The 12,909-nt window shown below is 47.5% G+C and overlaps 1 protein-coding gene across 2 annotated transcripts in view; it reads right to left on the bottom strand.

Moving 5' to 3' along the window:
• The window catches only part of ASAP3 (ArfGAP with SH3 domain, ankyrin repeat and PH domain 3), a 70,491-nt gene that overhangs the window by 17,488 nt on the left and 40,094 nt on the right, over positions 1-12,909 (bottom strand). For both annotated transcript variants that reach the window (XM_081015731.1, XM_081015732.1), the window contains exons 7-13: positions 8,025-8,110; positions 7,747-7,822; positions 6,864-6,950; positions 5,655-5,764; positions 4,719-4,788; positions 2,745-2,832; positions 666-714 (exon numbers count right to left, since the gene is read on the bottom strand). In XM_081015731.1, the coding sequence (XP_080871857.1) occupies positions 666-714; positions 2,745-2,832; positions 4,719-4,788; positions 5,655-5,764; positions 6,864-6,950; positions 7,747-7,822; positions 8,025-8,110 (566 nt within the window). The remainder of the gene's footprint in view (positions 1-665; positions 715-2,744; positions 2,833-4,718; positions 4,789-5,654; positions 5,765-6,863; positions 6,951-7,746; positions 7,823-8,024; positions 8,111-12,909) is intronic.

Raw genomic sequence — 12,909 nt, 5'->3', positions numbered from 1 at the left:
ATTGCCCTCCAGATCTTATGATACTATTACCTAAAGATGAAAAGTTACTAGGCATTCGAAATAGCAGACCACTGGGGTCACCTATCTCAATACTGTCCACACTGACATTCCACCCACACTATACATCTGAAGCAGTGATCCTACCACTTTCACAGCCTTCCCAAAATGATTCCCAAGAACCGTAGTGTGTTAAGGGTGCTGGGAGTTGTTAGGAGACCACTGTTTCCATCAGAGAGCTACAGTTCCCAGTGTTTCTTGGGTAGAGGGACGGACTGTTAAACCACTCTTGAAACCTTAGCTCCATACGGGGAACAGGGGTCTCCTAACAGCTCTCGGTACCCTCAACGAACTATCATTCCCAGGATACTTTGGGGGAAACTGGCAGACAGCGGCTCTCGAAGGTTTTAGACCAGGATCTGGAAATGACAGGGGTTGAACCTGGTATCTTTTTGCATGCAAGGCAGATTCTCTACCACTGAGCAATGGGCCCTTTGGGAGAGAAAAACCCAAAACAAACCAGGGATGTAACAGCAGGAAGAGAAGTAAGAACATGTTTATTCCCCCCTTAGCAAATGCTTGTTCCCCTCACTAATGCTACAAGCAGTTTTCCCCAATCCGAGGGGCAGGAGGCCTAAGGCAGAGAGAACAAGCAGCAAGGGACTTACACAATACATTCGTGCTCATCCTCTGCTTGGAAGTGGTAAGTCCTGTTATCTGTAAGGAGAGGAAACTTGGATGGGTGAAAGAGTAAAGAAGCATGAAACTTCTCTCAATTTGTAGCATAACAACAACAACCAGAGTTCATGGCATTTTAAAATGGGAAGGGAGCTCAGTGGCCATCCAACTGCTCAGTCCAAGAATCTTGCAATCTCAGCTGCAAAGAACTTCCCCCCAATGCATGTTCCCAAATGGTAGATAGTGTTAGACTCTTTGGCAGCTGCCTGAATATCAGGGCCAGTTCATACTGCGGCTTAATGCAGACTGCAAACCCTCCTCTAACTACTGCAGCCCCTAATTTCTCCTCCCTAATATGGAGATTCCCTACACTTCAACAATCCGAATAGGAGATCTATATCAATTGCATAAGGAATCTCTGGATTAATGTAGGAGAAGTTGTGGGACAGCAGTAGCTGGATGACAATGCCGCTTGGATCAGGGGAAATTAAAGGGGTTTGTCATCTGCATTAAGCCAAATTCTGAACAGTCTCTCAATCTAGGGCTGGGACAACCCCTGCATAGCCCCCAGCCTCTACGCATAAAGAGCAAGGAGCAGACATGTTAAGCATATATGTGCAACTTCATGCAAAAAAAGAAAAAGACTTACAAAGTGGGTGGGCATACACAGAACTAAAGATCAGGGCACCTGTGAGTGTTGTCTCAGCCCAGGAATTTGTATTTGGTAGCAGAAATGTGCTCACAATCCTTTCACACAAAAATACAGTCCTGGTTTCTTCCACCCAAGTTTTGTTCACTTCAGAATTCTATTTTTTGTTTATGGGTAGGAGAGTTGTTGCTGTCAACTGGGAGTGATGCGTCCTTGGTGATCTACTGCAAATCACCCAAAGACCAACCAATAGTTAAGAACAAACCCTTTACATGTGACTAATACATACCAAGTCAGGCAAATATATTTGTAGCTTTCACATCAGTTCACAGTTCTCAAGGATAGGTTAAAAAATATATTACAACAATTTCAGGAAGGCAAATTCTGAAGGATTCATGAAGAAATGATATTGTTTGTGATGTTTTGAAACAACAGATTTCCAAGATACAGTTCAAGTGTTTGCATTTTCTTATTTATTATGCATCATTGTATATTGTGGAGTGGGCAATGATATTTGTATGAATTATAAGAAAGGAAAATGTTTGTAGGTTTAGTATAAACTGTGTATTTTTAAAAAAAATTACAACCCCCCAAGTCACTATTTTAAAAATGAACATATTTAAATGTTTGTTTTTCAGAGTTTCAGATGAAACTGATTTGCAGCTGACCTCTGGGGCAAAGTTCATCTCAACCTGCAGAGCAGTAAGTGTTTTGCTTCATAAAAACTGCTTGATGTTATCAATACTCTTGATAACGTTTAGGAAAATATTGGTTTTTTTAAAAAAAACAACAACCAACAACCCGTAGCTAAATGAGCTGTAAGAGTTAGGTAAATGCCAATAAACTGATGTTAACCATGCTACCATGCCGTCATTCCATGCATGCAACAACATAGTTGAATCCCACCCATTGTTGTTCGTTTGGGGCATCTGTCTGCCTTGAGAGACAATGGAGTGCACCTTCAGGGGTGAATTGAAACCACTATGTTAGCAGCACCAGTGACCTCCCCAGGGCACAAACCTGGGCAGTGTGTATGGAGTTCCTGGGCTGCCCAGATGACAAGATCCTCCTCTCAGACTCGCTCACGTGGCCCAAAGGAAAGCAGAGCAATAAGTTCGGTACCAGCTTGGCTGCAGGAGCTGCTGGAAGGAGGCCTACAAGGTGCCACCCAACCATCCTAGGGACTCCACTCCGGATTTCTTATCCCAAAGAGATCCTGCAAGCCAGTGGAGGTTTAGGATCAGAGCTTCCCTTCCCTTAGATGAGCTATCTTCCAACGTTGACAACCCCCCTTTGATCCTCGCTTTCCTCTACAGCATTGTGCAGAAACTGCCTTCTTGACTGTCAGACCCGCCACTGGTCTCGCCCACTCAATCCCGCCTGCAGGGTACATGAAGTACAGCGGTTTAAATTCACTTACGTGTCACAAGGTCAAAGGACTTTTTATCCTCCGGATGAGGCCTCACTTGGCAGGTCAACAGATTTAACTTGACGGGAGGCCGATTTATCTGCATAAAAGGCAAGAGAAATGGTAGCAGAGTAAGCAAACAGACTCTTCCCTATGGCCTCTATTCGCCCCAAGCTCCCTGAGCTTCAGACTGGCAAACTATGTAAGTGGAATGGGCAAGATTCTTCTGTACCTACAATGTACCACATAGGAGTAGAATGGAGGCTATAGGACAGGGGTAGGCAACCTAAGTCCCCGGGGCCAGATGTGGCCTAATCGCCTTCTCAATCCGGCCTGTGGACAGTCTGGGAATCAGTGTGTTTTTACATGAGTAGAATGTGTCCTTTTATTTAAAATGCATATCTGGGTTATTTGTGGGGCCAGCCTGGTGTTTTTACATGAGTAGAATGTGTCCTTTTATTTAAAATGCATATCTGGGTTATTTGTGGGACATAGGAATTCGTTCCAAAATATAGTCCGGCCCACCACATGGTCTGAGGGACGGTGGACCGGCCCACGGCTGAAAAAGGTTGATGATCCCTGCTATAGGATTTTCTCTGGCACAGAAAATACCAATTCTAACCACAAGAGGGCATATTCAAACCACATATTAGACACATATGAAACCTGGTCAAATCACCTTGTGGGTTTAGGGTTTTCTGCTTTTATTTTACCACATCAAAGTGCAATTTACAAAACCAGACCTGACACAAGCAGCAATCCATAACCACTAGGGGGGAAAGTGGTTATGACCACCATAGGAAGGTCTGAAGACCACACAGGCAACAAAAAGAAAACAGTACGAGTTAGGATGCGGAAAGAAATGAAACACGTTGCTTTTGGCTTCGCATCTGTCTTGAGAGACAGTGGAGTGCACCTCTGGGGGTGAAGTCAAACTGCTGGATCAGCAGCACTGAAGTGATGTCCCCGAGGTGGAAGCCTAGGCCGTATATATGGAGACCCTGGGCTGCCCAGACAGCAAGAACCCCCTCTCGGCCTCGCTGATGTGGTCCAAAGGAAAGAAAAGCATTGTGTTTGGAAACAAATACCTACAAGACAACTGGATAAAAGAGAATGGAGAAAGAGGAGCGGGCTGAGGAACACAGAAAATGAATTCTGAGAGGTGAAGCAAAGACAGGAAAGGGACCTGGGGGCCCAGCCTCCCTGCTAACCACAGGCCCCATCCGAAGCCACCTTCAACAGAGTGGCAAGATATTAGCAGGGCAAGCCGAGAGAGGCAAAATGATTTTATTTCATTTCGTTATTACAGTGGTACCTCGGGTTACATACGCTTCAGGTTACATACGCTTCAGGTTACAGTCTCTGCTAACCTAGAAATAGTACCTCGGGTTAAGAACTTTGCTTCAGGATGAGAACAGAAATCGTGCTCCGGCAGCAACGGGAGGCTCCATTAGCTAAAGTGGGCAGTTCGAGGTTAAGAATGGAGCTCCGGAACGAATTAAGTTCTTAACGCGAGGTACCATGGTATTACACTTACTTCCCTCCATTTCTCCAAAGAGCTGGAGGTGGCGTAGACACTTTCCCGCCCTCTCCCTTTCAGCCTTCTGAGGGAGGAGAGACAGAGATAGGGACGGACCCAAAGACACCCAGTGGGTTTCATATGACTGAGTGTGAATTTGAACCCAGGCTCTCCCAGATTCTAGGGTTACCACTCTGACCTCTTCACCACACAATGGCTCTTGTGTGGGGAACCTCCAGCTACAGGTCAAGTCTATCCTGCAAGCCTCCACATTTGGGCTGCCCGTTGGTTTTCCCCAACCACGCACTCCTGCCCCATCCCAGACATCGCACATTCGCTAAAGCCTTGAAGGAATTCCTTTAAAAAACCTTAATGCTCATCAGTGCGGACACACCTGTAGCTTTCAGGCAAGCAGGCAACTCTTTGGGCAAGAATTTCCACACCCACCTCCCATAAGCCCTACGTACCGTGCTGTGCGAAATAGTGAGGCATCCGTACTTCACGCCACACTTCCTCTTCTGCCAAACTTTCCGAATCCTGGGACACCAAGAAAGAAAGGCAGCGCAAATGCAGTTTTATATCCCAGATTATCTCCCCTGGAAGTCACAAATGGCAAAATGCTGGACTTCCTCTCTTTAGAGGCTTGGCATGCATTTTCTTTTGGCAAAGGATCCCGCCAAGTTAATGGTTGTGTGTGGGGAAGCACTTTTGCACCCTAAACGCTAAATAATTTTATTGCAGTGGAATCATTGCAGGCAAACGCTTTTAAAGGCCATTCTTCAACAGGTGGCAGAAAAAGTCAGCTGGATGAAACATGGGTATGTGTCCATCCATGCGGATGCACGTTTGGTTAAAGGTGGATCCCGGGAAAGACTACAGAGCTATCAAACGCAGGAACAGCTGCTCCTAGACTGTGCCGTGTCAAGTTCAAGGCAAAAAACTGCAGGTCTGAGGGTCACTAGCGTCACATAGAAAGCTTTCATCAAGAAGCAGTGACAAGCCAGCATAGCATCGTGGTCAGAGTGTTGGGACTAGGAATGAGGATATCAGGGATCAGATCCCCACTCAGCCGGGAAGCTTCCTGGCTTCGCACCAGCTCAATCCTAACACTAATATGGTTCAGACAAACCATCCTGTATAGCAGGTGGTGTTGACCTTTTGGGGTCCATGGCCTCATGTGCAAACTGGAGAAACTGCTGGGGTCACCAAACACACAGATGCACCACAACAGAATACTTCTTTAAAGCCTAATTCCAAGGGGTGGTGGGGAGAGACCTCTCTAAGTGCACACAGTACCTGTTGGATCTCAAGTGAGATGCAAGAACCCTCCCAAAGAGACATTTGCATCGCTTTGGGCCACCACCTTCTGGAGATCCAACACAAAGACAATTGCACGTTCTCACCCATCGCTTTTCTTGTGCAGAAAACCCGATTTCTCAGTCCCATATTGCTTGTTCCCTTGGTGCTGGTGGATGCTGTAGCCACTGCCGGAGTTCTTCCTGCTGAGGTTTTCCTGAGAGTTGCAAGGACATGTGAAACATATATAGCGATTCTACACATGGGATGCCCCACTGTGAACCTCCTCCTTCCCCACACAGATACATAGCCGCTGGCTCAAAATCCCTTTGGGAGGCAATCTATTCTCACAAGCAAGGCTAGCTCAAGGACCTGGGTGGAGCAGTATAGACGCTGCCAATTCTACTAAAGGTGAAAGGTATGTACAGTCATACCTCGGGTTACAGACACTTCAGGTTGCGGTTTTTCGGGTTGCAGACCGCTGAAACCCGGAAGTACTGGAACAGCTTACTTCCGGGTGTTGCACATGTGCAGAAGTGCCAAATTGCAACCTGTGCGTGCGCAGACATGGGTTGCAAACGCTGCGGGTTGCAAACGTGCATCCCGCACGGATCACATTCGCAACCCGAGCATCCACTGTATAAGCAAGATCAGCTGCATGACCAAAGCGTGATGCAAAAATCTTGTTTCAATACAAAACACCTAGCTAGATTTAAATGAATCAAAACATAAATGATTAACTATGATTTCATGAATCAAGTGATATAAGAGCATAAGAAGAGCCCTTGCTGGATCAGGCCTGTGACTTATCTAGTCCAGCATCCTGTTCTCACAGCAGCCTGTAAGAAGCAGCTCCTGAAAGCAGGATTTGAGTGCAATGGCAGCCTTCCCATTGACGATTCCCAGCTACTGGTATTCAGAGGCACGCTGCCTCCAATAATAGTGGAGGTGGAACACAGCTATCATGGGGCAAGTCAGTGTGGTATAGTGGCTGAGAGTGTTGGACTAGGACACAGGAAACCAGGGTTCAAATCCCCACTTCGCGAGGTTACCTTAGGGAAGCCACAACATCTCAGCTTAATCTTGACAACATTGGAGGAGGAGGAGAATTATGTTTGCCACCCTTGAGGTCCTTTTTGGAGGAAAGGTGGAAAATAAATGTAATGATCAACAATAGTAGCTACTGATAGCCTTAACCTATAGTCTCATCTTCTTTTAAAGCCATCCAGCCTCAAACTAAAACAGAATGGGATCTCGAAGGTGTGCGCAACCTCTTTCACATACACACACACAAAAAGTGCTCACAGGAAACTCACCCCTTTGTTCTCTAGCTGCAGGATGCCTCGGAGGGAGTCGCGGATGCGAGTGAGCTGCTTGACCTCCTCTTCCTTCACCTGATGAAGCTAGAAAGGGAGGAAGATGCTGAGAGGCAAATCATGTGCAGGCTGCACAAACCCGGTCCAGCCCATCACTAACATTGCAGCAGCCACCTCTGAACAACATTCTTAGGCGTTGTTCTGCTGTTGAGACTTGTTCTATTAATCCCAGGGAGTTAAGGGGGGGCAAAATCAAGAGCGAAGTCTCCCACAGAACAAACCTGTCTCACTGTAGGGTTCTACAAACTTTGAGGGGTTAATGCAGAACATTTCTATTTGACAGATCATTCTCCAAAAAGGAGGACAGACGGTTTTACCCCTTCTGTTATAATGGACTCCCTCAAACCACAAGCTACAAATCTGGGCTTCATTTTTTAAAAAGAATTCAGCTCTACCCTCAAACGTAACTATTTATGGAGCTTCACAGGTGAAAAACCACACGGGTCTCTTCACAATGGAAAGAACAACAGAAGAGAGGAATATGGGTCAGTACAGTTACACATACTTAAATAATTCCTTATACACACACTCATCCAAGCCCCTCTTTAATCTCCACCCAGGCCAGCCAGAGGCCTTGTCAGAATTCAAGGACATTTTCTAGTCAGGCAAAACACTCAAGGAGGGCGCAAACTAGGGCCAGTGAGGGGTGTGTGTCTTGGGTAGAGTCTCGGGGGGCAGATAGAGAGGCTTGGGGGGCCAAATTTGGTCCCTGGGCCTGAGATTCCCCACCCTGCAGTAAACCAGTGTTTTAGTCCAGAGCTGCAGGTGCAGTTAAGAGTCCCTTGCAAATGCTTTAGATGAGACAGATCCCTTAATGACTTACTGCATGTAAGGACATTGCTAGCTTCTCAATGAATGGGTACAGGTTCTGAGACGCCTTCCAGCCATCTTGGAAGAAACTGGAAATATTTCGGTGTTGTCGTTTTCAATCAGCAAAAGTAATGTTTCAAAAAGGGAGGGCGAGAGAGAACATTGTGAAGTTAGCTTGCATTGTCAGAGAGCCACAGCAAAACATGAAGTGATCAGCTGTCACTTAAGAAGCCCCTTCACAGGAAGTGATGCGGGCAACTGGCCAGAAGCTGGACTTCCTGAGGCGCTTACTTGTGCTGTGCATGATAGAACTTGATAAGGCTCTGCAGAAAGTCTGGTCCTTGCTTCATTTGGCTTTCGTTGGCTTTCAGAAGATACTAGATGACAGGGGAAGAAAAGAGGAAAATGCCCGGTCAGCATCTAATGATAACAGATTTTTCAAAATGGTGTTGGTAAAGTTGTCACTGCGTGACTACTTTGCTCTCTCCCTTTAGTTGAGATTCCTGCACCGCAGAGGGTTGGACTAGATGACCCCTGAGGTCCCTTTCAACGCTACAATTCTAGGATTAAATGACCTTTGGGGTCCCTTGCAACCCTACAATTCTGTAATTCAATTTTGACTGATGCACCTTAATATTTTATGTTAGAATTTAAAATTTCATAGTGCTTACAGTATCAAAATGAATCTATTTGGACTGGCATACTGTGTTTTGAACGCTGAGGTGCCAGTTTGCATTCCTGTTGTGTCATCAGCAGCTTTGGGGGAGAGCAGCATACACGTTGCATAAGTAAAATTTTTTTAAAAAGAAAAGTAAAACAGGCGCCTGCTTCTCTAGATATACTAGACACGCCTCATATCTTTCCCCTCCTGCTATTGCTCCTCTGGCACAGAGCTGCGAGCGAAGAAGGAGTGCTTCCATGTGCTGTTATTTATTTAACAGTGAAGCTATTCAAAGGGATGACTCACTCGCTGGCGGAGCCCCAACCCTTCCACCCAAATCAAGGAAGAAAGAAAAGGGGAAAAAACCACACAAAGGAAGAGGGAAGCTGCCACCCGCCCAACACTGGGGAGCTCTTTTAACCCTTCTGGAAAACCCAACCCTTCGCAGCTCACAAGGAGCCAACAGTCAGCCTCCTCTCCCGATTTCTCGCACAGCTGAAAACCCCACATATCAAGATGGCTGAATGCCCCTCAGGAGCCAAAACTCACATTAACCTGTTTCACCGACCTGCAAAGACTGTTGCCTTAAGCAGCTGGGGGTGAGGAAGGTATTTCTTTTCCCCAATAGCTGTACTTAACATTATACCAAGGGGCCCCAAGGACAGAACGGCTGGAAACTACTGCAAGAAAATAAGAACCCTGCAGCCCCATCCTGGTTCTTAGGGCAGCCAACCAGATGTTGTTAAAGGAAGCTGCCAAGCAGGACCTGAGCATAACAGGAAGGCAAGTCTTGCACTCACAAGCAGGAGTCCGCCATTCTGCAGCGCTCACCATCCTCACCACGGCAAGTGTCTATTGCTCTTTGGGCAAGAGTAACAAGAGGCACCTGGTTTCAGATGGAGGGCTGCATCTTTCCACGGGCAACCTCGCATGCCAATGATCGGCAACTCCAGAAGCAACCGGCACTAGCCAGAGACTGTTGGAGGCTGGTTCACCTGGGTGATTAGGGCACTGCCCCACCAACCTCAGTCTGCTCTCAATCAGCCATCACCTGCCTATTTTCTTAGATCACATCCACATCATGTGTTTAAAGCATATGGCTTCCCCCAAGGAATCCTGGGAACTATAGTTTTCCCACCGCAGAGCTACAATTTCCAGCACCCTTAAACTACAGTTCCTGTGATTTGGGGAGGGGGAGAGACTAGGTAAAGGTAAAGGGACCCCTGACCATTAGGTCCAGTCAAGGACGACTCTGGGGTTGTGGCGCTCATCTCGCTTTACTGGCCGAGGGAGCCGGCGTACAGCTTCCGGGTCATGTGGCCAGCATGACTAAGCCGCTTCTGGCGAACCAGAGCAGCACACGGAAACGCCGTTTACGTTCCCGACGGAGCGGTACCTATTTATCTACTTGCACTTGGATGTGCTTTCGAGCTGCTAGGTTGGCAGGAGCTGGGACTGAGCAATGGGAGCTCACCCCGTCATGGGGATTTGAACCGCCGACCTTCTGATAAGCAAGTCCTAGGCTCTGTGGTTTAAACCACAGCGCCACCCGTGTTCCTGTGATTTGGGGCAGGGGGAGAGACTATGTACTTTAAATGGATGGTGTGATTGTGAGCCTACAGTCCAGAGGGTTGCATTAGCTGTCAGCTTCCCACGGTGCTGCCCTTGTAGAATTCAGCAGGCAGGATGGGAACGTCACTAGAATTAGTTGGCCCTGCTCGTCATTGGCTCCATTTCCACTTCCTGTTGGCCGCCCTACCATCTGCCCCACCAAACTCAGTGGTCACTTGCCACCATGCACCAGAGGGGAACAGTGGGTAAAGCAACAGATCGGACTCTCACCTTTGTACAGTAGGCCGTGCAAATGGCAGGGCTTTACACTCTCACACACACACACTTAACTCAGCCTCCATCTAAGCAAGGAAGGAAGCAAGAAGCCTCACCAAGGATAAATATTCAGCAAAAGCACTAGGTGAGAGTACAGAGCGCAGCTGGGGGAATCCCAGCCACATGTGGGCCCAGAGCCAGGGGTGTCACATCCTGGCTTAGAACGAGTGACAGGGAATTATCCTCAATTCCAAGCAGAAAGTTGGGGTTGGCAGTCGGAGCCCCTGATTTCTCCTCCAGCTCTGAAAAGCTGGAGAGGGCTGTTTCAGAAGTAAGGGAAATGTGTCCCTTGCAACACAGAAAAGCAGATGTGTTCTTACCTCCTGCTGTAGTAGACAGAAGGGGGTTGTGCCTGGTCTCTCATGGTGCCAGGGACTAAGGCTGCAGCGCATAGTTATGGAACTTGCTCCTGCAGGAGGCAATGACCAAGCCATCAACCAAGATGGCTTTAAAGAGGTTTAGACAAATGCATGGAGGAGAGGGTTGCCGATGGCTACTAGTCACAAAGGCTATGATCTGCCTCCACATCTACCTGGTTGTATCCATTCTGCCCCACCGATTTCAGTGGATCTGCTAGAAGCACAACTACCGGTAAGTCTGGATGGCCCTATGAACGCACCTTTGCACGATATCTGCAGATATTGCTCTGACAAATGCAAGTCACACACACGACAGCTGTTGGTAACAGACACAAACAAGTCTTGACGCGTCCACAGCTGCAGGCCTCGCAAACAACCAGGAAATGTACAGAACTAACTAGCACCGTATTGCTAGGCAAGGCTCCCTTGCGTATTGCAACATGCAAGAAAGACAAGCTCCTTTTGCCAAGTCCAAGTCATTCTTTGGCAGGTCCAGGGCTCAGGTGGCCAGCTTTAAGCATATGCAACAAGTTCCACGGAGCCAGAGAGAATCTCTCAGAATGCAATGGAAAAAATGTTCTCCGGAGACAGCCGAGCAATGCTGCGGAGAGGCTGCCAGAGGTATGTGGTTTCCATAAATTTGTGGATTCCACCGTCCAATCACCAAGTGTTTAATACACCTTTGGGACAATCCAGTGCTGTATGACTGGTTGGGAGAACAGCAGAGTTGCAACAGGCGGGGGGTGGGGAGGGGAGATGTGTAGCGACGAGAAAACATTTCCAGCTGCTTGGATTCCTTCCTACATGGGAGGGGTTGTTATCATTAGCTATATTGTGTCTCCCCCAGTCCTACCCTGGCCTTTGGTGAAAGTCAGGCCTCTTCCAAGCATCCTTTCCAGAAAAATGCAACAGGGAAAGGTTTGGGCCTCCAGCCGGGGAGACGTCCTAAGCCCTGATGCCTCCTGAAGTTGCCCCATTTTTCCATCCCAGGCATAGCCATTGTGGTTCTCTCCAGATGTTGTTGGACTCCAACTCCCAACAGCCTCAGCCAACATGGCCAATGCTGAGGGATGGGGGAATATGCTCTTCAACAACATCTGGAGGGCATCACGTTGAGTATTCCCATTCTATCCTCTCAGAGTTCCTTCCATCCTGTTAATTTCCTCCTTATTTGTCCTGGCTTTTCAAAGCAGAGGCAGAGAGTGTCCAGCCTGTGGACCAATCCTGGCCCACCAGGGCATCCATCTTGGCCCATGAGGCCATTTTCTCCAAACCACAGCTTGCATCACTGGGTCACGTCAGCTGAAGGGAAGGGGGGTTGGTTTCAATTGTGCTTGGGGCTACTACGCCAGCATGTCCCCCACCCTCCAGGGAATGTGGTGGCAAAGCAGACCTTGCCCCCCCCCCCCGCTGTGTGTCAATTTTGAGAAGTGGGAGGGACCACCCACCTATCACTCACCTGACACCATCATGATGTCTGAGATGGCCATGCCCACCTCTCAGAGTTGGCCCTGTGGAAGGGGATGGGAGATAAGGATGTGTCCCACCAGGCCAAATGGATTTCCCACCAGTTTTAACATCTCTCTCTCCCCCCCCCATTAAATAACTTTCTTTCCTTTTTCCTGGATGCGTGATTTGTGAAAAAGAAGGTATTTCCTCAGGCTCCCAGGAACAAACTTGTAGGCATGTGTACATGCGTGCATTGTGTGTTTAGGAGGCACACTAAAGTCAGAAAGGAGTTGCTCTCATTTGCTTTCCAGAACAGTAGCTATATTGGTCTCTCTGCGCATTCTGTATACTCAAGGACTACCTCTCCCCATGTGAACCAACACAAGAACAGGCCTTCTCAGTGGTGGCTCCCTGCTTATGGAACACTCTCCCCCTGGAAGGCATAACTGGTGCCATCACTATCTATTTTTAGGAGCCAGGCAAAAGCTTTGTGTTCTCCCCTGCCAGGCGTTTGGCCTTTAATTTGCAGGGGTTTTGATATCTGTGGCCTCCTCCAGTGCCTTTTCTATAAATATGAATGTGTTTTTAGCTTTTACTTTGTTTCAATTTTATATCGGTTTTAATCTATGTGCTACTTTTTTGTTGTGGCTTTGAGGTTTTTTTTTCATTTTAGAAAGGGACTAGTAAGTGCAACAAATAGCAATATAATGATAACAATACACCAATAACATCCAGGCTCCAACAGATTACCCTCAAATGAAGGTGTCCTCTGGGGGAAAAAAGGTTTTCTACTCCTGGGTCAAACGAACAGCCCAGAAAG

Source organism: Podarcis pityusensis (assembly GCF_964106645.2).
Source record: "Podarcis pityusensis genome assembly, chromosome: 8".
Lineage (NCBI taxonomy): Eukaryota > Metazoa > Chordata > Lepidosauria > Squamata > Lacertidae > Podarcis > Podarcis pityusensis.
This window is presented reverse-complemented; position numbering and strand designations above follow the sequence as displayed.